The sequence below is a fragment of the Megachile rotundata genome, chromosome 9, assembly GCF_050947335.1.
Source record: "Megachile rotundata isolate GNS110a chromosome 9, iyMegRotu1, whole genome shotgun sequence".
In the NCBI taxonomy this organism is placed as follows: Eukaryota; Metazoa; Arthropoda; class Insecta; order Hymenoptera; family Megachilidae; genus Megachile; species Megachile rotundata.
Genome location: NC_134991.1, coordinates 3,458,555 through 3,480,470, shown reverse-complemented (window position 1 = coordinate 3,480,470; position 21,916 = coordinate 3,458,555). Strand labels below are relative to the sequence as shown.

Sequence of the window (21,916 nt, the reverse complement as noted above, 5' to 3'; positions counted from 1 at the left end):
GCAGATCTTTGAGAAGAACGATAGCGAGGGTGGTAAACTGATATCACGGTCGTTGACGTTTCTATGAAATCGGACGGCTTATCTGTTTGTCTACAAATGCTGAAGAAAATATCCAATAGAGCTTCTTTACTCCGCCCTCGATCTTCAATTACGATTCCAGTACAAACAAGCTTTTTCGTACTTCCTTCCCGCTTTCCACACATTGGTATTTATTCGAAAGTGGTGAATGCCGTTAGCTTCTGTTATGTTGAAGCAAATATGTGTGCTGCGATTATTCAATTTTATCAAACATTTTATGTACAAATTCATAGAAATTATTCGCAGTACATAATTATAGATATACTGAACATAGTGCATTCTTGTCATATTGCAAGGACTTCAGATCCTTGATCTGAAGCAAATCTGTCCCATAGAGAAAATATATCAAATAAAGGGAACAAGGTCAAGAAATTGGTTAAGAATTCGGAGGTATACGAATTTAAGAACCTTAAGAAATTTGGTCCTTAAGATATTTTATGATTTAAAAATTTGCATATAGAAATTTAGAGATAAGAATTTGTGTGTTCCGGGATTTAGAGACTTAGCAATATGTGTAGATAGAAATTTGAAGACTTAGATATTTAGGGACATTGAAACTTGGGAACTTTGGAATTTAGAGTTGTGAGACATGGATAACCAGGGGTTTGCAAGTGTACAGGGCGTAACAAAATGTTTTATCGTGGCTTCACCAGCTGATTCTACTGCTTTTAATTGGTGAAGATCTGTAAAAAAAAGTTGCCGCAAAATTGAACTTAACGAAAAATTTCAAGGTCAAATTTTGTTATTGCATCGTATAGTGCTCACTGGATAGAACAAAAGTTTTAAAGACACCATAGGTCGCAAATGAATCCTGCGCTTTCAAGACTTGGAAGTCACTATTAATCGTGGATATGGAAGGGCAGGACGACCGCGCGTTCACTGGAGGAAAGAGGAGCGTATTATGGCACTTGCGTATGCTCATCCCGTTATGGGTTTACGCAATATTGCACGTCGGGTTGGTGTTTCTCATATGACTGTTCATCGTATTATTCGTGACGAAGGACTATGTCCATATCGCGTTCGGAAAGTGCAAGCACTTCAACGCCAAGATTACTCCATGAGACGCAAATTTTGTCGTTGGATGTTGAGAAAATTAGATCGCGATCCACAATTTCTTGAGAATGTGTGTTTCACAGACAAAAGTAACTTTTCCAACACAAGTTACCAAAATTCGCAGAATACTAGAATCTGAGCACGTAGAAACCTACACGCGATGATTCAAACATTTAATCAAGGCCGTTTCTCAATTAATGTGTGGGGAGGAATCATTGAGAACCATATATAACTCCTTAACCGGAACACGTTACCTTAATTTTCTTCGCACGCGATTCATAACATGGTTGAGACAAGTTATACCACATCATAGACGTCATCAAATTTATTTTATGCATTATAGTGCCCCACCGCATTTTATTAGGTCGGTACGTGAATTTTTATCAGAAATGTTTGGAACTAGGTGGATAGGTCGTAGACCAGCACCTCATTTGTAGCTGCCTCGCTCTCCCGATCTTACACCTATGAATTTTTTCTTTTGGGGAGCAGTAAAGAATCTTGTTTACCGGTCAGGCCAACAAATTACAAGTATGGGGCAATTGAAATTGCGAATAAAAAACGCTTTTCGCCGTGTGGTGCAAACTTCCAATATTTATGAAAATGTTCGCAACAATTTGAAAGAAAGATTGAGGACGTATCTACGCAATAATGGTGGACATATTGAAGCCGGTAATCAAGTACGATTGTTAAGGTGCATAAATGTCGATAGTTCTATACTGTGATAAAGAAGAAACCACTCAAGACGCAGAGGACAACCCTAGAAACGGTTAACCTCGTTTTCCAAGTGCAGAATTCATTTGCGACCTATGGTGCCTTTAAGACTTTTGTTTTATCGAGTGAGTACTATACGATGCAATAAAAAAATTTGACCTTGACATTTTCCGTCAAGGTCAATTTTGTGGCAACTTTTTTTTACAGATCTTCACCGATTAAAAGCTGTAGAATCAGCTGGTGAAGCCATGACAAAACATTTTGTTACACCCTGTACATATTCAGAGACCTGGAAATTTTTAACTTTAGGCATTTGAAGATTTAGAGCTTGACAGTTTGAGAAATTCGAGAAATAGAAAAGTTAAAATTTCGCAAGTTGGACATTTGGGAAATAAAGTGAAATATAAAGTATAATATAATTTGCAAATGTAGCAGCTCAGTAATTTGGAAGTTTGTGGATTTTCAAAATGACAAATGGGTATTTGGGAAGTTGGAACATTTATTAATTAAAACAAAAAAGGTTATTCAGCTTTTAAAAATCTACTTAAGTAAAGAGTCCCAATTCAAAGCGAAAATTGTAAAATTGGCAAAATAGCGATGGATGGAAAAATAAATATTAATTTTAAATAAAATTTCATTTTTATCAGTGTTAAATATTGAACATTTTGTTATTTATATTGTACGGTAATTTGAAAATAGGTGATTTAAAGAACACATTTTTCGAGCACATACTAGCTTTTTGATTAATTTTTGAAAACCTATGGTTGTTCAATATCAATCTTCATTATCAAGTGCATACAATTTTTGTGATGTTAAACCGACAATGTATGCACAAAAAGAAATCAGTCCTCTTGATCTGGTAACACATTTTATCGCAGAACACACTTTCACAGAAAGTAATAAAACATAATATTTAATTCTTTCGCGTCATCAAGTTGATGCACCTGATGTTGATATTTGTGCATTTACAAAATGAAGTTGGTTCAATTGTTTGCGATCCGCAAATGTTTATACGAGGACATATTCCCTTCAACAATTTTCATTATTTTCATTTATTTATATTACGTTTATTATCTTATTTGTATTAGAAATAAGATTAACCATACTAAAGCCATAAAAATGTTATAATATCCTACAAAACTAAGTATTTATTAAGATTCTGTGTATTTGTATAATGTACAATTAAAACAAAAAGAAACAGAAAACCTAGTATGTTAAAGTCGATCAAAACTCAATTCTCCTAAGTGATTTTTTATGCATACTTCTTAGTATTGTTATAATTGTGGGCAGTCCGGATATTGGGCCGCCGACTGCCCCCAGCCCTGCCAGATACTTCGTACTAAATGTTAAAGAGCTATCCAATAATATTACTTGATTATTTTGAGGTGTTGAAAAAACAATCCAGATTTATAAGGAAACTCATGCCGTGACGACATTCTTTCATACCTGCTCATAAATTCTTTTTAAATTAAATAAATGGAAATAATAGTCTCAATTCCAGAGATATTTTGTAACTGCATGTCCTACAGTTGAAACGCATGTTTAATGAGCTACAAGCGTAATATGTTTGTCTTCATACTAAATTAAAAAATAATATTTGTTGTGATATTTGTAAATGAAACTAAGCACAATCGTATCATTTTGTTAAAATGTCACAATTTTTATTAAAATTGTATTCGACTCGCAGTCAAAAGATTTTTACTTATATTTAAATCGTATTAAAAAAATATTAAAAGTATCACTCACCGGTCGATGATCACAGGATCGCTGGGTGTTTCATTTCTGTTTCCACAACTTTTTTTATCGCAACACCGACTATAACAAAACGAAACAAAGTAATTAAAGAGTTAGATTATGCATTATTTTTCTTCGCAATATATTTAAGAATTTAATGTCGATTAATGCATTGAGATTTTCTGATTCTATCGTTTAAACTTAAGTATCGGTAATTTTATAAAGAAAAATTTACCACAGTTTTAAATTCCATAATATTTGACTCACATCTTAAGATTCGTTTTAAGCTTTATAGAGTAACTATGTAGAATATTTTCTTGATTAAATCTCTATAATTTGAATTATAATTTCGTAATTCTTCCGGTACATATTTTCGATGTCGAAAGTGTGCTCCTTCTTGAACCTGATTCGAGAAGGGTCCAGAAGGGTCAGGCCTTTCGAGGTCGTGTAAAAACTACCGGAACCCTTGGGACTTTGCAAGTTTTGGGGGTGTAGAGTAGTCAGACCGAAATCCCATGGGCCAATGAGTCAGCCACCCCCAGAGAATGACTGCAGTCCCGTATGTCTCGTTACGTTTATAGTTTAGCCACCGCAAGGGAGGTTGCTTGCATGAAGAGCAGGAATCTTCTACCACGTGCGTACATATTTGCTTACAATAAAAGTCTGATCTTGAGGTAGATACGCCGGTAGAAATTTTTGTGCAAACATACAGTGGATGGTTTTCAACTATCAGTCAAATAATAATTTCAACACTTCATCAACAACGTTTTAATAATTTTGATTTTGCATTCTAATTTATTTGTAAATTATGTATTTTTGATTATTTATATCTTAAAATTACCGAATATTTGTACTTAATGTTTCATACACCTTCCAAATCTGAGTAAGTAGAAATTTCACTGATTGAGACATTTAGATTTTCAATGATATATAAGACAATTTTTCTGAATAATGTTATTGACAAATCAACAAAATATACTAGACGTGGTGAAAATTTCATACTGGAGGTATCATGTATAATCGCTAGATACAGCTGCGTTACGGATGCGTTTTCCAGCAAATTGGCGATAAAAAAAATAACAAAAGTTCCTATTCAAAGCTTTTAAACATTAATTATTAAAGATATAATTAGTTGATTTTTAAATTTCATATATCAGTTCCCCGTTGGATATTTTAATTATTAATAAACAAAAGTTTAATATGCGTGTCATATTTACAATATTTTATAACCATTGACTACATTTAAGAATTTTATTGTTGAAAAAGAATGTTATAATTTGTTAATGTAAATTAAGAGGTATTTACAATATCAGATGTGTAGTGACAATTTATTTAAGGAGTTCTGTTGACTAGATGGATGTGGGCAATGAAATACAAATTGCTATGATTAAAGAGTAACTCACCTGCACATCACTTCGTGAGTCAAAAGGACCCTGCACATCTCAGGATTTTTATCTTGTCCCTCGTACATGATAGCCTAAAACAAAAATATTATCCGCTATTTATATATTTCAGTATTATTCTATTTATAAAGTAAATCACTAATTGTAAAATATGTTTTAGAAATATCAAATCATTAATGAACAATTTGCCGAAAATTTCCTAATGTTGTTTTATGGACTGGCTAAAAATATAAGAACCATAATAGAAAGACTTTCCGTGGAACAATATCGGCAAGAATTTTTCTAAAAGAAGCATATCATATGCAGAAGTATATTCTTCCGAAAACGTACAGGAAAATTAATAAAAATTATAAAATGAAAATTTTTACGATGATAGTGAAGTAAACAAAACCTACTTTAAATTCAAGTAGGTAACTTTCAGACTTTAAATCCGCATAATTCCATTTATTTTTATAAATGTATGTTCACGATACAAATATAGTAAGTGAATAAATATTTTATGTAAACAGGCATAAATTATAATTTACCCTTCATCTTATAAATGAGTCGAGTGTTTGAGAAATTCAGGTTTCATTTTTTCATTATTATTATAGGTTCTTAATTCGTATTTTGTGATCGTATTAATATATTATCCCGGTTTTAGCAATTTTGTGCTACCTCGCATAAAAGGTTAAATACTTCTCTATTTTCTTATATTGCCATATGCGTTTAATACCTTTATTCATTCACTGTATACAGAATAGAGAATTATTTTACATAATTGTCAAACTTCGAGCGAAGTAGAGAAATTTGAGAAACAAGAACAATTTTTATTTCGAATAAAAATTTATTTATACATATTAAAATAAAAATGTTATATAAATAAAAATTTTTAAAAATAACGAATTTCATATGAAAGCAAAGTTTTAAAAATAATGAATTCTGCATAAAACCAAATTTTGTAAAATGACAAGTAATTTTTAATTCAGACATTTTTATTTAAAGTAAGATTTGATTACAAACACAATTTGTTGCCATTTATTATTTTGGAATACAATTTGAATACCCAATTATTCATTGTTATATTCGCCTAAGTTATATTTCTAGATAAAAATTTATTCGAATAAATAATATATTCTTTATTTAAAAATATCTTTGTTCTTTGAAAGTGCCATTATATTATTTCAAATAATACTCAATTCGACTGTACATAAGTAGCAACAATTAAATTGTAAATGTGTCAAATAAAGTAAACATTCTTAATCATTGTTTTTGCTGTTATTCAATATAATCTAGGGACCGATGGAAACCGTGTAAGAACATACATAACACGTTAGAGAACTATCTACATGGGTGCAGGTCGCGAAGGGACCATTTCCCCTATAACGCTACTAAGCTGTGGGCGACCGGGCCTAAGCAAATCCGTTAAGCCTCCTTCACGACCTTCTGATTGATTTTTATTTAATGACAACACGATGTTACCCTGTATTCATGCACTTGCAGTTGGGGAATGAGACAACTCGGATTAGCCTCAGAATAATACAGCACTGGTAGATAGCACGTCTTTGATCTTACTGAATGAAATCCTTAGAACAGTGTTTAATGCCTGTTGAAACGTTTTATTCGCACGGCAACGTTATTAAATTCAATCGAATATATTTGTTCTTTTTGTTTGAAGATGCATCTTGATTTAAGACAAATAAAACGGTATTATTATTCAATTCAATCAAATAATGATTATTCAATGATATTCAATTCGTTTCATTTATTAAAAGATATGTTTTGATGTAAGACAAATAAACTTGTTTAAAAATAAAATACGAAACCATGAAAAATACTGATCACGTTAAATAAATAACTAAATATAAATTAGGTGTTCTTTACGACATTCTGACTCTTTTTAAGGTGTTTTTCAAGCAGATATTTCGAAGGTAGAACATTTTGATGGAAAATAAGTCTTGAATTGATAAGAATGATTTTCAAGAAACCAAAAAGCTAAACCAAAAGATTAAGAACAATCAGATTTCGATGCATTATAACAACTTATAGATATTAGTTAGATAAAAAATAGGCGTAGTTAATTTTCAAGGTTAACTTGTAAAATTTGCAGTGTTCTTTAAAAAATGATCTATTAAATTATAATGAAGCAAATGAAAATTATGTTTATAAATCCATTGGACTTATTTTAATCGGAAGAAGATTAGGTAAGTAATTTTAATTACTATCATTATTTGTTTTGTCCTACAAATGTTATAGATACATGCAAATTATACATAACTAATTCTATTTATACTTCGTAAATAAAGTGAATTGTAAACATGGACGACATGTCACTCAAGGAGTTAAATTAGTTTTCTGCAAACAGTTACTTATCTACCTGTTGAATTAGTTCTATTTATAGTATTATATCGAACAGTATTTAGACAAAAAGTAATTTAATAGTAAAAATTTAATATGATATTTTACCAAAGTTCCAATAAAGTCAATGACTTATTCCAGTCCTCAGACTATAATCCGCATTCTAATTTAAACTTTCATTTACGGATAAAAGTAAATGATAATCATTAGTGAAGAGGATTTATTCCTCATATTTCCTATATTTATTTACGTCAGACACCGTTAATCGTATCAATTTTAGAAAACAATTTATGCCCAAATTACGTCATATTATGATCTAAATTGCTCGAGTTGGCGAAGAAGCGATAAAATGTAAATACTTTGAAATACAGTAACCCTGGGAATTCGTTTGGTTCCGCAAGAGCAGTTGAATCACGATATCAAAATACATTTCATTCGCCAGTTAGGTGCGACTTTCAGAACGGCATCAAATATTTATACGAACAAAATAACCAAATTGAAACGTAAACGAACTACGATGGCTGTCCTACGTGGCGGTAGGTAAATCAGAGGAGAATCCCCGTCCTTATCCAAGTGGAAACTTCAAGCCCGGAAAATAGGGGGATGAAAATAAACATGAATAAAGAGGTAAGTGGATCGAAGAGCAGAAGAGGAAAAGTACTGTGTTCTTTATTGAAGGAAAGCGAAAGGGAGGATAAAATCTTACGTGCCCTTCGGTTGTTTCCTCCTCTAATAGACGTACAACACGCGATCTTATTTGTACCGGGAATAATTAACATAAGTGTCTACCTTGTACGCATTAACCTTAGCAGACACAGGGGTCGTAGTTACTTAAACAAACAAATTTTTTTCCTCGTGACTTCCATTAACGTTTCGGCAAAAGATACTTGATCTTAACTTCAATTTGGGTTACTGTTAAATAAAGTCTTGAATTAAGAGACAAATATTGCGGCAGTCGAGTTTAAAGGAATTAATGAGCTGAAAGCGAATTAGGAAATATTATGTAATTTTCAGGTTATCTTGAAGTAATGTATGAACACAATTTATGATTAGATATCAGCAAAATAAAAAACTATGATTTTACCATAAATTGCAATTACAAATTAAATATACATGTGCTTTGACGAGTACACGTATGTTTTGATGTTTCAAAATTGGCTTAAACAGATGGCTTAATGCAATTTATCATCAAAATGTAATAGATATACATTTTATATGTATGTATACGTACATACATATAAAAGTGAAGTATAGTTTTTTTTTAGCGGTTTCATATAACTATTTTAAGTTCAAAGTTTTCACAGTTAAATTTTTTATACCGTAAATATTAAACTCTGTACGATAGCTTGAGATGTAATATTACTAAACGGGGAAAACAAATGCTAATATCCGGGTGTTGTATATCAAACATGATTCTGAAACAATCAGTGTAGTACGATTTAATGACATTAAAATAGCTCAAAATTTTGACTAAACAAAGTAAAATCTTTGTTTAGGCCCGTTATTAAAATTTTAGAATTTAGTTCCATAGCGAAGGGTCAGACCTTCGGTTAATTTCTTTACCTATAGCAGCAATAACACCCAAGGAGTCGTTACATTGTATCGAGTATTTTAGTTTATTGCCTTACATCTGATTGCCAGAACCTTAAGCTTAACAGTAGAGTCCGTTATTTTCATTTTCTATTCATGTCGAGGTACTGCTTGGTTTTATTACTTGCTATGGTCATTTTTTGGGAAAAACCCATGTTCTTCATACGTCACAAGCCTCCATTTCCACCCCATTTGTACAGCCAATAGAAATTAAGTATTTTTCCCTCACCCTCACCATGTAAAAACTGTAAGCGTGTAACGTACCTTCATGTTCATAAGAAAAATGTCTTTCGCTTCTCAATATTCGACATAGCAACATCTTGTATTAGTTTGTATATTCTCCAAGTTTTGGAGTGGTCCTTCGAGTAAGGAAATAGTTATTTACTTTAAAATAAACACGAATTTAGTCGGCACACCACGTGCAATATTCAACAAAGCTCGAACGAATTTATTTCAATCACGAGCGTTAACAATCTTACATATTATATATGCAGGTATTACTCAACATGTATATAAATGAGTATAAAGCAGAAGATTAAGAATACTCTGATTATACGTAGCAATATATTACGGTGTTAAGATTATGAAGATTATATAGCAAAGTATATGATTAAGGCTCTTTCATTTTGTAAATTTTTACGTGGTATAATTATTCTAATGAACCGTAATATACTTGAAATACGTCTATTTGCAAGACATATCTTGATCAGTTAACATTTTGTAATCTCATATTTATTATTATCTTCAGAAAATATTAAACATTATTTTAGAATAAGGATTAAAGAATACATGCAAATTAAAACATTTCGATATTCGAATTTTTTTAACTACCGATGTTTTTATCTTAAATTCTTTAAGCGATATTCTTTTTGTTTTCGAAATAAAAACAGTATTAAATACTGAAAATAAATATTTCATCGCCCATTGTTCTATTTTTTTTTCAAACAAAATTCAAATAGAACTGACTGACGGTACAAATAAAGCATTTTCAAATGATCCCTAATTTAGAGTGATTATCCACCAGCAGTAACAAATTAACAGGAATGAAAAACTTAATACATGCAATACAAATATCTTGCTTAACTTCTGTCACGTAATTTGGACTAAAATGTTCACATACTTTTAACCAGCACTGTACATCCTCTACATGGTTCATAACATATTGGTTAACTGTACTGTTTATCGAATTTCGATAGTATCGTTACACGTCAGTTAACTGGAGAAAAGTAGTTCAAGGTTGTAACAGGTCGAATTCGCTGATCCCAAAAGAGATTTAAATGCAATTAGTCGAGTAACGATTTGTTGCTTGCGGGTCTGGTCTTTAAAGCGATACTGTTTAGAGTTACATCTCTTTCATCGACACAGTTATCCATTAAATATCACGTGGTTATGTCGTCGAACGTCTCAAGGGGTAGCTGGTTCAAGTAGGTAGAGGGTGGCAGACGACTCGTCCTGAGGGTGTAACCAGTCAGCATCAACCCCTAAGGGGCCTTTTTTCCGTCGCCTTTTAGTCCCAGTAGAAACGTTTGGGCCTCCTCCGACCCTCCAATTCCCACGGGAATTACTTACGAAGGACTAATAGGGATAACATAACAACATTTCCCATATTAATGTTTAATAACAATTCTCATTTCGATGTTTGGCAACGTATATTTAATCAAACTTATGTGTCCCCACTAACCCTCGACTGAATAAAGTTCAAACTATTTGCAGATTTCCAAGTCCGTAATTCTTTCTTTGAAATTAAAAATTTCTTTAATGTAATTGACTAACTGATGATGCATTATGTATTGTAATAAAAATAATTCTCTCATATTATATATTACGAATTTTTAAAAATTTGTGTATTAAATTATCATAATTATATTTTTAATTATATTGGATTGGGTATCTATTTACTTCTTAAATTAATATAGTATTATAAAGTAAATATCATGTAATGATTATTAAAATGATGCAACTTGAAACTACATTCTTTGAGTTTACTTTTCAAAGAAGGATGTAGCAAATGAAATGTTTAGAAATTTTAAACACTTCAAAAACCTTTTTAATTCCAAAGAAAAGAATATTTTGTTTATAAAATTTTATAATGTTCTGATAATTACGATTATAATATTTCCGAAGATGTTAATGAAATTGTATTATTTCGAAATTTAAAATATCATACGATCAGCTTCTTCTAGAGAAGTAATTAGTGCATGATAAATAGTTAAGTGTATTAATGTACTTAACCGATCACATTATCATTAAAAGTCTATTAAAATGAATTGTGGAATGGTTATTAAGCGAATTCAATATAAGGAAAAAATATCACTTAGTTTACTATAGTAAGTCACAAGAATATTCATGATCATCAATTTTCAGACTTACACATGGATAAAATAAGTTCGATATTAAATATTTATGTAAATAAAATATAATAGCAACAATAATTACTAATAAAACTACCTAAAGTAGTTAAAATCATCAGCTGAATAATGAACTTATTGCTTAATCACCTAAACATCGAAGCATTTTGTATTTTTAATTCAAGGCAATATCGGATTGAACAATGTACATTGCATGTATTGGCCAATGAAGTATATGTATATACAATGTGTGTATGTATATACAGTGCTATATTTTAATTATTTCATATAATTATCTCAAGAATTATTTCTTATTTTTAAAAAATCTTTTAAGTAAAGTCCACAAACTTATTACTATAAGAACTTCTTATTGAACATATTTTTTATCCAAATAGATGGAGATACCTCCATGATTTGAAAATAATATCTACTCTTTTTAATGGAACATATTTTCTTTAAACAGATCGGTTCCTTCGGATAATCTGCATAAAAAACTGTTTCAATGTTAAAATAATCAGTATTTACAAAATGTTTTAAATTCAAAATTGAAGTAATCTATACAAATATTTGAAATATCTTTTCAATTGTAAATTTCGTCATATTGTATCCTAATATTTTTGGTATGTACAATGTTTCTACAAAGCAATCTATAGAAAAGAATATAGTATTATTTAAGAAAACAATAGTTACCTTCAAAATATTTTAGGCATATACAAAATTTATATGTATAATAAAGTGTTAACATCATAACTATTTTAGTTGAAATACTAATAAAGATGGTAATTTAAGATTAATGCGAAAGATGAAGATACAAATTTTATCATAATGATTATAAAGAGATAAATTTCAAAAACTAAACAATTGACAGGCTACAAACAGTATTGTAACTCATCGTATGTCTGTTAGACACTGAATATGATACAAAAATAAAGCAGAAAATCGTAAAGAAAACTACAATTTTTGCATAATCCTAATAAATACAGAAATAAAAGTTGTTATCGAGCAAAAATAAATTCGAGTTAAGTAACATAACCGTAACATTGTTCTCGATGAACCCTCGAAGATGGCAGTAAAACGAGGAAGAAAAGAAGTACTAGGGAGGGCGGAGATAAATTCCGAAGATAGTCATTCAAATCTGCCGTAATGATTTCCATCCCAAATCGATTCCAAACGTCCCCTGGGAATCCCCTACTAGACAGGCTCTGTGCAACGCTCGTCGTCTGACTATACACCACCAAACAATGTGCATACAATGTCAGTCTCACCCTCTGAAAAGATGTCCACTGGCGTAGGGGTTGGCGGCCTTCTCTCTTTTTCATCTTATCTGCCAAGGATTAACTTATCTCCAACTCATTATTTCCTTAATCTATAGTTAAATACTCATATTTCAGTATTACACACGACTGTTTGACATTCAGGGGTTGGTGCTGGATTCGATTCAGTTACGTTTCGAAATTTATGGTGTCCTATCTTGAATCATATTTTAGGTATTTTCTAGCATACGTTCCGAAACAGTATTATAAATTCAATAACATTTTACCACTGTTCCAGCTCTCTACCCACTATTTAGTCATATTATTTAACATTTGGATGTAATCATGTTTATCGGTGATCGATATCATGAAATTAATGATCAAATAATTAAAGAAAAATTTTTTTTCGGGAACTACATCGACATTACACCATTAACGTAATAATTTGTAGTGTATTGTGCAGCATAAGGTAGTTTTCTTTGAGACATTCCATGTACTAATCCTTAATGATCAGACCAGGATATGAAACGACCCCAGCCAATTTATCCACTTTATATCCTAAAAATCTGAATAAAATTAAAATCAATTATGTCAATATTTCGAAACATTCGAAAGAATCAAGACTCCATTTCTCTCCATGTCGTCCATATTTTTCTCGATTAATTTTAAAAACGTAATATTTCATAACTGTCTATATCATTCGTTTAAGTATGTATTCGGTTATAACAATTAATTTAATTCTTCAAATAAGTAATTTTAACTATGAAGAGCAGAATAAGTATGCACGAAATCTTCTTAATATCCTGAAAAAAGAAAGTTTAGACCGATCATGTTCAGTGGTGGATGGAAGTAGAAACTTAAAAGGGTTATGTACAATTTCTTGTTGTTTATTCATTTAAAATAACGAGGGTGCGCTGCATCCTCGATACCCTCAGCCTGTAACTGCTTTTTTATCCCCGGAACTAATTACCATTTAGCATTTTTAATCCCGCGAAAAAGCGCATTCCAGCCTTTCCACTTTCCTCTCTTTCTGGCCGGAAGTTCGTTCTCGAGCGCTTACAAAACGTACGTTGTTAGCACCATTCAGCCGCAGCTGCACGCTACCCTTTGCTTCCGTGGAAGCTGCTCGTATTTTTCTGGAAATTTCAACGAGAAACGCACGGCAGTTCTCGACATCCTGTATTTTTTTTCCATCCTTCCCTTCCTCTTCTTCCTCCTTCTACTTTCTCGTCGAGAGTGCTCCTGGTACTCTGTGCAGCTCCGCCAGGCGAAAGTAGATATAGATACCCACCTACCTTGAAGCTAGGAGCGAAGAAATTGAAGAACAGCTTAAGAGTGGAAGAGCTTCGCCATGGGCTCAGCAGCCAGCTCAGTGTAGCCAATTATTGCGGATTTATAACCGACCACTTGATTCAGTCTCGAGGAAAAGTCGGTCGCATTTCCGAATTGGAATTTGTGAACCGTACCTCCGCATTCTTCTATGAAATTTTCTTCTGATATGGAGGTATTTTTAACTTACTTTTAGTATTTAGAACGTTTATGGATCTTTATATTTGCTTCTTGTTAATAACAAATGTATAATGGCCTAATATACAATTTTGAATGGTTATAAATTTCCGTTACCACCAATTTTAAGTAAGTATGAGAACGGTGACTTTGCAGTGGTGTACAGCACAATAAAATATTAAAAATGTGAGTGACTATTGTTGGTATAATACCTTCATCAATCGCGACTATAAAATAGTAACCCAGCTTATGTATGATAAATAAAATGATAGATAGAAAGTATAAGATAATTAGATAACATGGAAGTATAACAAGATGACAGTTATGTTACGTCAATTGAAGCATAAAATTCAACACACGCTCGGCATTTACTAATGATCCTATTATAAAACGCATGATTTTCACTGGCAGTAAGTATTGAACGTTAAAATCAAAACTGACGGAGCAAATTATTCTTGAGTGCGGAATTCAAAAATGTTTTAACTCAATAGTTTATGTATTTTGGAATTTCATCATTTTAGAATTTAAATATTTCGAAATATCAGAATTTAGTAATTTGTGAATTTGGGGATTTTGAAACTTAGAGATTTGAACATTTGAAAATTTACTTGCAAATCTGAAAATTCGAGGAGTTGGGGATTTTGAAATTTTGATATTTAGAAATTTGATAACTCGCTAATTAATAGATTTGGAAATATGCACATTTGAAAATATAGGAATTTGACAAATTGGAAATATAGAAAATTAGATATTTGAAAGTTTATGAATTTTAGAATAGAGTAGTAAAATATTTCCTAAATTCCGAAGTATGGAATTTTACTGCATAAGAAAATCTTAAGATTACCATACATTCAACACACTTTATACTGAAACTTTCCAAAATAGTGGCTTTTAGTGTATTAGGTAAAAAGACTAGTTGTATTCTATTGGCACTGTATTTGATTAGATGGTACAGTTAAATCAATTATTTGAAAAAAATGGAAAGAAAGTGAAAGTCTTGAAAGTCCATAATACTGAGTCCCTCATGTACACTACCAAATTAAAAAATAAAACTGAAAAATATAATATCTACATTCTTAATAATATGTACCATTATAAGTATGTCTGACCATATAGATAAATTTTCACTGCGAGAGTAAATTTGTTAGAATTTGATGATAGCGATCAAATAAATATTTAATTAATATTTGTCATGCAAAATAAAAACAAGGTACAATTCTTGTACGTAAATATTTAATTGAAAAAATCAAATTTATAGTAAAAATAATGTCATTAATGAATTATAGTCAAAGTGAAATAGTTAATTAAAATTATTAAATAAAATTATTCTAAAAACCGCTCTCATTTAGCAAAACGAATAAAATTTATTCGTTTCCATTTATATATTATATTTAGAAGAAAGATTGCTAAGCTAGATTTAGAAAGGACTGAATCCAACAGTGATGCTTCTACGCGATTTATTTTCAATTTGCATCCGTAACCCATTTACGTATTTTTTCTGTATTTAAGATTATAAACAAATAATAAAATACTGAGCTTTATATTATTTCCATATGACGAATTTTTTCAAACTTTGTAATAATTATAATACATTTGACAGTGTTAGTTATTCGTTTTTGTTTCGAGATTTGCGCTTATTAATTTTCCCTATTAATTATGTGAAAGTTAGTGTAATAATGATTACTTATTATTATCTTATAAAATATTAGATTAATATTGTAATATTTTATAGTAAAATTTTAGTATCATAAAACTTTTTCATTGTTTTAATATTTCACATAAAAATTTTAGAATTATAACATTTTTTAATATTTTAAAATATTAATTGAACACTTTATATCTACACCAAAACAATTTTACATTGTTAATTCTACAGTATTAGCTTGAATCGATCTACATTCGATAAGAATTTAGACAAACAATATGTGCAATTTTATAGACTTTTTAACGTTTGTAATAATTTTTGCAATAATAAATTTTACAGTGTTTGTTTGAATATATATTTAAAAAAAAATTTTTTAAACAATTTTCACAACTTATACATTTTTTCATAGAATCAATCACTTTGGCAAATGAATAACCCATTCATTAATAATATGTTGAGTGTCATAGCGAAAATAGTTCTGCATTTTATGTCCCCGTACAATAGCAACTGTTCAAATTACAACCTCCTTTTTTGAATTTCATATTTTTACTATTTTTTATTTCGCCGCTGAAAGAAAATACAAATTTTTCTTTTCTCGAATGGGATTGCATATTGTCCGTTTACACATGAAATATTTCATTTTTAAATGTTTCGTGAAGTGTCGATTTCTGTAAAACCAGTTTTTCATTCACGTAAAGTGCAATGAAGAATCGATTTTACATTTTTCAAACTCTTCCATTATTAAAAAGTAACGAAGTATTCAGGTTCTATTTTCGACAGAAAACTCTGTATGTCAGCTTTCTAAAAAAAAGTTTTTACTGAGACCATTTGCGAGTTATCTATCGCGAACGGCTTTAATAAAAATGTGAAAAATGTAAGTAGCTAGCTTTGGTCTCCGTGGAAACATCGGTAAACGAATGAAACGGAATCTTGAGCGAAGTAAACGCCTCGATAGTTCTCTAGAACGATTGTCCACGAGGAAAAGAAAAGCGGAAGTGATAGATGCCGGGATACCCTTTCCGTCTCTATGGAGGAATCGTGCCAGTAAAGGGAGTAGAAAGTTGGATGGGGTGGTGGGATCGAAAACGAGAAAGCTGCAATTTATACATCAAAGCCTCGATTGAACGCGTCTCCTCTATTCTGGCAAAGCGAGAGGAAGACATACCGACACGAGAATCGATATATATTTACTTTGCTCGTGTATGGACTTTCGCGCAACAACTCGTACGAAGTGTTTAGCAAATCTAGCTTCATGTGTTCTTACTCTGTATCGTACCCTGTGAAATTAACAAACGTTGAGAATTATGTGGATTAGAGCTTTCGCTTGAGTAAAAAAGCCAAATAACGTTTAGTTGCCCGCGAAATATTATTTCAGAATCGAGGGAAAGAATTTATCAAATTGATGCATTTATATAAATGATTAAATCATAAAATTTCATGACACAACAGGGTGGACAAATTATTATACTTAAACAGAAAGTTTCATATTTTATAACTTTGATCGATGTAATAGAACAGATATTTTTATTGACATGTTAATATATATAATTTTTGCAATGTTAAATATGGTATAGTGTATATTTTGTTATAATGTATTATTTTTAAACAGTAATACATGGAATGAAGAGTAAAAGTTGAATGCTTTAGCGTAAGTCAAACACTATATTGTACAAGAAAATACAATTATTTAATATTTGATTACTACGATACTTTTACTTATACTTTTAAGTAAGTATTTACTGTCATATATTTTTGTAAATAGATCTCTAGTACAAATATTTAAAGAAAAAATTCGAACAGGAAAATATATACGTATTTGCTAACTATGTGACATGTAAATATATTACACGGTAGTAAAAATATCAGGTTGTACAAATTTAATGAGCAACTTACAGAACTCTCATTGGCTGCAATTGCGTTAAAAATGTTATTGATTAAGTAATCTATTTAAACTCTCCAAATTTAAATCAGTGAAAGCCTACTGACCATTAGTAAATAATCACCGTTTCAACAAGTTAACGTTTCATTTTTTGTTTGTATGTAAATAGCAGTTATATAACAGTGAATAGCCATGATCACAATTTTAAAAGGTTTTACGTTTGTTTGTATTTTCAATACGAATACCGTTAATATAAGTATGTCATTGAAGAACAAATGAATAGTTGCTGTTTAAATTAGCGAAATAAGGGACTAATTAAATCACAATAATAAATCACTGATTAAATTAGCGAAATAAGTCATTAATTAAGTCAGTAAACTTTCACTTATTTGAGCAACAAAAGTTTCATTGATTTATGTAAGTCTTAAATCTCAATCTTAATACTTGACCTGTCACTTCAATCAAAAACAGTTGGTTCATTAAAGATCTAGTCACTAAGAGTATGTTGTTCAACAGAAATAGCAAATGAACTTAACTTTGTAAACGTGCTAAATGATGTTAAAGAAGACTTAATAACACGAACTCAAATTGAATCGGAACAAAATAGTTTACTTTATTTCTCACCCATTTTTTATAGCAGCTATATTCAGCAGTTATATGATATATTATTATATAATTATATGTATAAATATACATACATATACATTATTATACATATAGCGAATCTGTAGTATCGAATTCTTTCTACGGTTAATGTATCTCGTTCCTTTGTCAGTACCATTATTTAGAAAAATTGCTTTATTTATCACTGAAAACCAGTGAATGTAGATGACAAAATCAATTTAGCTTAAATGAATAAATCAGTGAAATTTCCACTTATACAGCTTTAAAAAATATGTGAAACATTAAATACAGGCGGTAAATATTACAAGGATGATTTTATCAATAAAAAGATATTATTATTAATCAAAATAATTCTTTAGAATTGAAATAAAAATTTAAATTTGTATGTCAATTTATATGTCAATATTAGATTTATATGTCCAATAATTAGGCAGATAAAAATATGTTTCATCTGCCTTCATTTTACTTCCTGTACTTCTTAAACACTACAAGGAACAATTAAAATTTCACTAATTCCCATCAAACTAACAACAGTTATAACACCAATAACGAATCAATGAAATATATAATATTTGTAGCTACATACTATAAATATGTAGTATTTTTTACGAAAGTGTTTTGAGCTTGTTTATAAAGAGTCAGTGGTAAAGAATAAGTGAAATATCTAGTTCACATTCTGTTCCAAATTGCTACATTATGTACCATTATTTAAAATTATTATGAAGTGAAGTTCATTTATCACGTTGACTCTACCTAGCTTCATTTACTAAATTGTACGCAGTAGTACCAAAATACCAAGAAATAATAATATAGAATTTCCAAAATGAAGATATGAAAGTGCATTATTAAATTAGATTCTTTTACGAACCACGTGTTTTCACCACGATATTATAGTTAAATGGTGTAAATCGCTGAAATTATTATATTATTATTTATGTAGGATATAGCAATATAAAAAGAAATCGGTGAAACGCACTAATTTGGTAGCTAAATAAAGCTGACTAATAATTAATAATTAATTATTACAATAACTGGATCACTTCCATTAACGAAAGTAGTGAAGCGTTCACACATCAAATCAATAATTTATTTAACTGATTGAATCAGCGACTATTTTCTGTTCTACATATAAGCACATAATATGCTTACAACTTAATAAAAGTGACTAATCACTGATGACCAATTCATTTTCACAGATTTAGATTTAGAGAGTACAATTTAAGCAGATAACGTCATTTTTATCACAGAGATTTACGAGTATCGAATAAACAACAATTTTATTTCCACAACAGAACTTTGATATTTTTATATCACATTACATACTCCTAACACACTTTGACAATATGTGTCTTTAATTGCTTACATTTCTCACATTATCTGGTGTCCTAATTTCGAAAATAGAATAAAGTACCAAGTAAAATACCTAACAAAGTACTTAATAAAATACCAAATAAAATACCTAATTTCAAATAATAAAAAAAAGTTACAAGAACATTAACTGTGAAGAACGGTCATTGTTCTTTAACTACGTATTTCGGGAAAGCTAAATTTGGATTAAATGATAGACCAATAAATGTACCTTCGTATGTGCATAATTCTGCTTTCGATTTCTTTACAATATAATTAGCATATGGGGCAAATATAAAAAATGTTACTCTTGTCCATGCTCTGCCTATATATGTAATAATAGATACGTAATGGAGCCCTCGCGTCGTCTTAGAAGTATTTTCGATGGCTAAAGCACTAAATCTACTGTCTTATAATGCTCTTAATTTGAGGTAAAAAACACAGAAGAAAAATAAATACACAAATGGTAAAAAATAAAGTAATATATGCATTGATTCTTCATCTCGACAAAAATCATAGATTAAAAAAAAAGCGTGTTACCAAATTTTTAGTGGAAAATAAGAAACTCGTGACCAGTCATTTTAGCTTTAAGGGGTAACGCCACTCTAGAGTTCGAAAAAGAGGCCTAACTTTGACAATTTATTTTGGAAGAACGACAAACGGAAAAGAATTTCTTTTCAGAGGGTTTCTTTAACACATATTGAGCTACGACAAAATAATTTTTTATTGTCATTTTTGTACAAAATGGAGGCGACAGAGCCGATCGGCGGAAACAGCTTTTGTGAAAACACTCCCACGGGATGACGGATTTCTCGTTATGTATGAGTCGTGGGATAAAAAATCAAAAAAATTTAGAATCTGTATACCATTGGATTTGGAAGTACGTAGGGGTTTTTTGATTAATCAATTTTTGTGGAAGTTATGCGTTTTTTAAGAAATGAATCGCCTTTTTGCATGAAAAATGAGCACTAAATTGTTTATAAAAAAAAAAGTTTACATTCAATCAAAAAACAGCTACGTACTTCCAAAGACAATATTGTTGTGAAGCTACTGTAAAAATTTTAATTCAATCCATGCAATAGTCACCTAGAAATCCGTCTGCCCAGTATGAAAAAACTGATTTCGAGAAAAACGCATTTGAAGTTTTATGAATATTTTAATCCTTAAATTCTCTGTTCACCGCTAATCTGCAATGCATGTACCATACATTTGGCTATTCAGATCAGTGTTTGCCACCTTCTTTAGCTTTCTGGATACTTCTGTTTGTTTTGTAGGTAACAAGTAAACTTATTATTTTAAATGATAACAATAATACGAAAGCGATGAATTGCAGCATACCGCGCGAGTACTCAGTGCGCGCTCTGAGGCACTGCGGCAAAATTGATAATTGAATCATTCAAAATTTGTTTTCCACTATAAATCAAACGGCATTCTGTTCTCAAGACCCTAAAGTATTGTTTTAGCAAAAAAAAAAATCGACTTTTTGAAAATCCTAGAGTGGTGTTACCCCATAAAGGACCGACGCAACGCGAAATGGTATTTCGTTTGTCGATTATTATACAAAAAGAAATTATTAAACATTATATTATTATAATTACTATATAATTTCGAATTACTGTTAAATATTATATTACAATTATTATCGCATTTCTATACAGAGTATAGAATGCGCACAGAATAATGTACATATATGCATAACATTTGATATCTTCATAGTATTAATATATTCAAAAACCCTGTAGCATTTTAAAACACTCTCCAGCCTTTCTTAATTTTCAATTATGTCATATTTTCGTATTGATATGCGTTATGAATGTTTTATACATTAGATTTTATATTCTACCGTACTTTTTCTCTCCGTCGCGCTCTTTTTTAAACTTAAACTTAAATTTATATACTCTAATTTGTAACTTTAATTTGTAACTGAAAAACCTGTCAAATCTTCTGTTCAACCTTATATTTCTTTTGTATAACGAAACTTACCCCGTAAACAAATAAATAAATAATATTTATTATTAGGTCATTTTACGACCTAAAAGGAAGTTATGTTTCATGAAATTTCATTAAGAATCTCCTAAACAATCTGAAATTTCCAACACAGATCTAAAGCAATAAGAACCTCGAACAAAACACGAACTATTTCCAATTTTATTTTCTCCTTGCCACTAAGTTTGTTCAAAACACTCCTTTAAAAGGATTTACACATTTATATATAGTTGCAAATACTATATAATTCACTAACTAGTTATTTGAATTAAAGATTGTAGAACAGTGTAATTATAATTAATGAACAATCTGTTAACACCAGCGTTATTGACGCGAATCTTATGACACATCAATCCGTTAAGTTCTCGCGCTTCATTCCTCATGGTTACTGTTTCCGCACGATGGAACTCTTCCGAAGTAGT

At 30.4% G+C, this 21,916-nt stretch overlaps 1 protein-coding gene across 6 annotated transcripts in view; it reads right to left on the bottom strand.

The window, feature by feature from the left end:
- The window catches only part of kn (EBF transcription factor knot), a 203,680-nt gene that overhangs the window by 129,162 nt on the left and 52,602 nt on the right, over nt 1–21,916 (bottom strand). For all 6 annotated transcript variants that reach the window (XR_013039290.1, XR_013039289.1, XR_013039291.1 and 3 more), the window contains 2 exons: nt 4,980–5,053; nt 3,589–3,657 (listed from right to left, as the gene is read on the bottom strand). Coding sequence is in view for 3 of the 6 variants with exons in the window: in XM_076535291.1 (XP_076391406.1) it covers nt 3,589–3,657; nt 4,980–5,053 (143 nt within the window). In the remaining 3 variants the exon portion in view is untranslated. The remainder of the gene's footprint in view (nt 1–3,588; nt 3,658–4,979; nt 5,054–21,916) is intronic.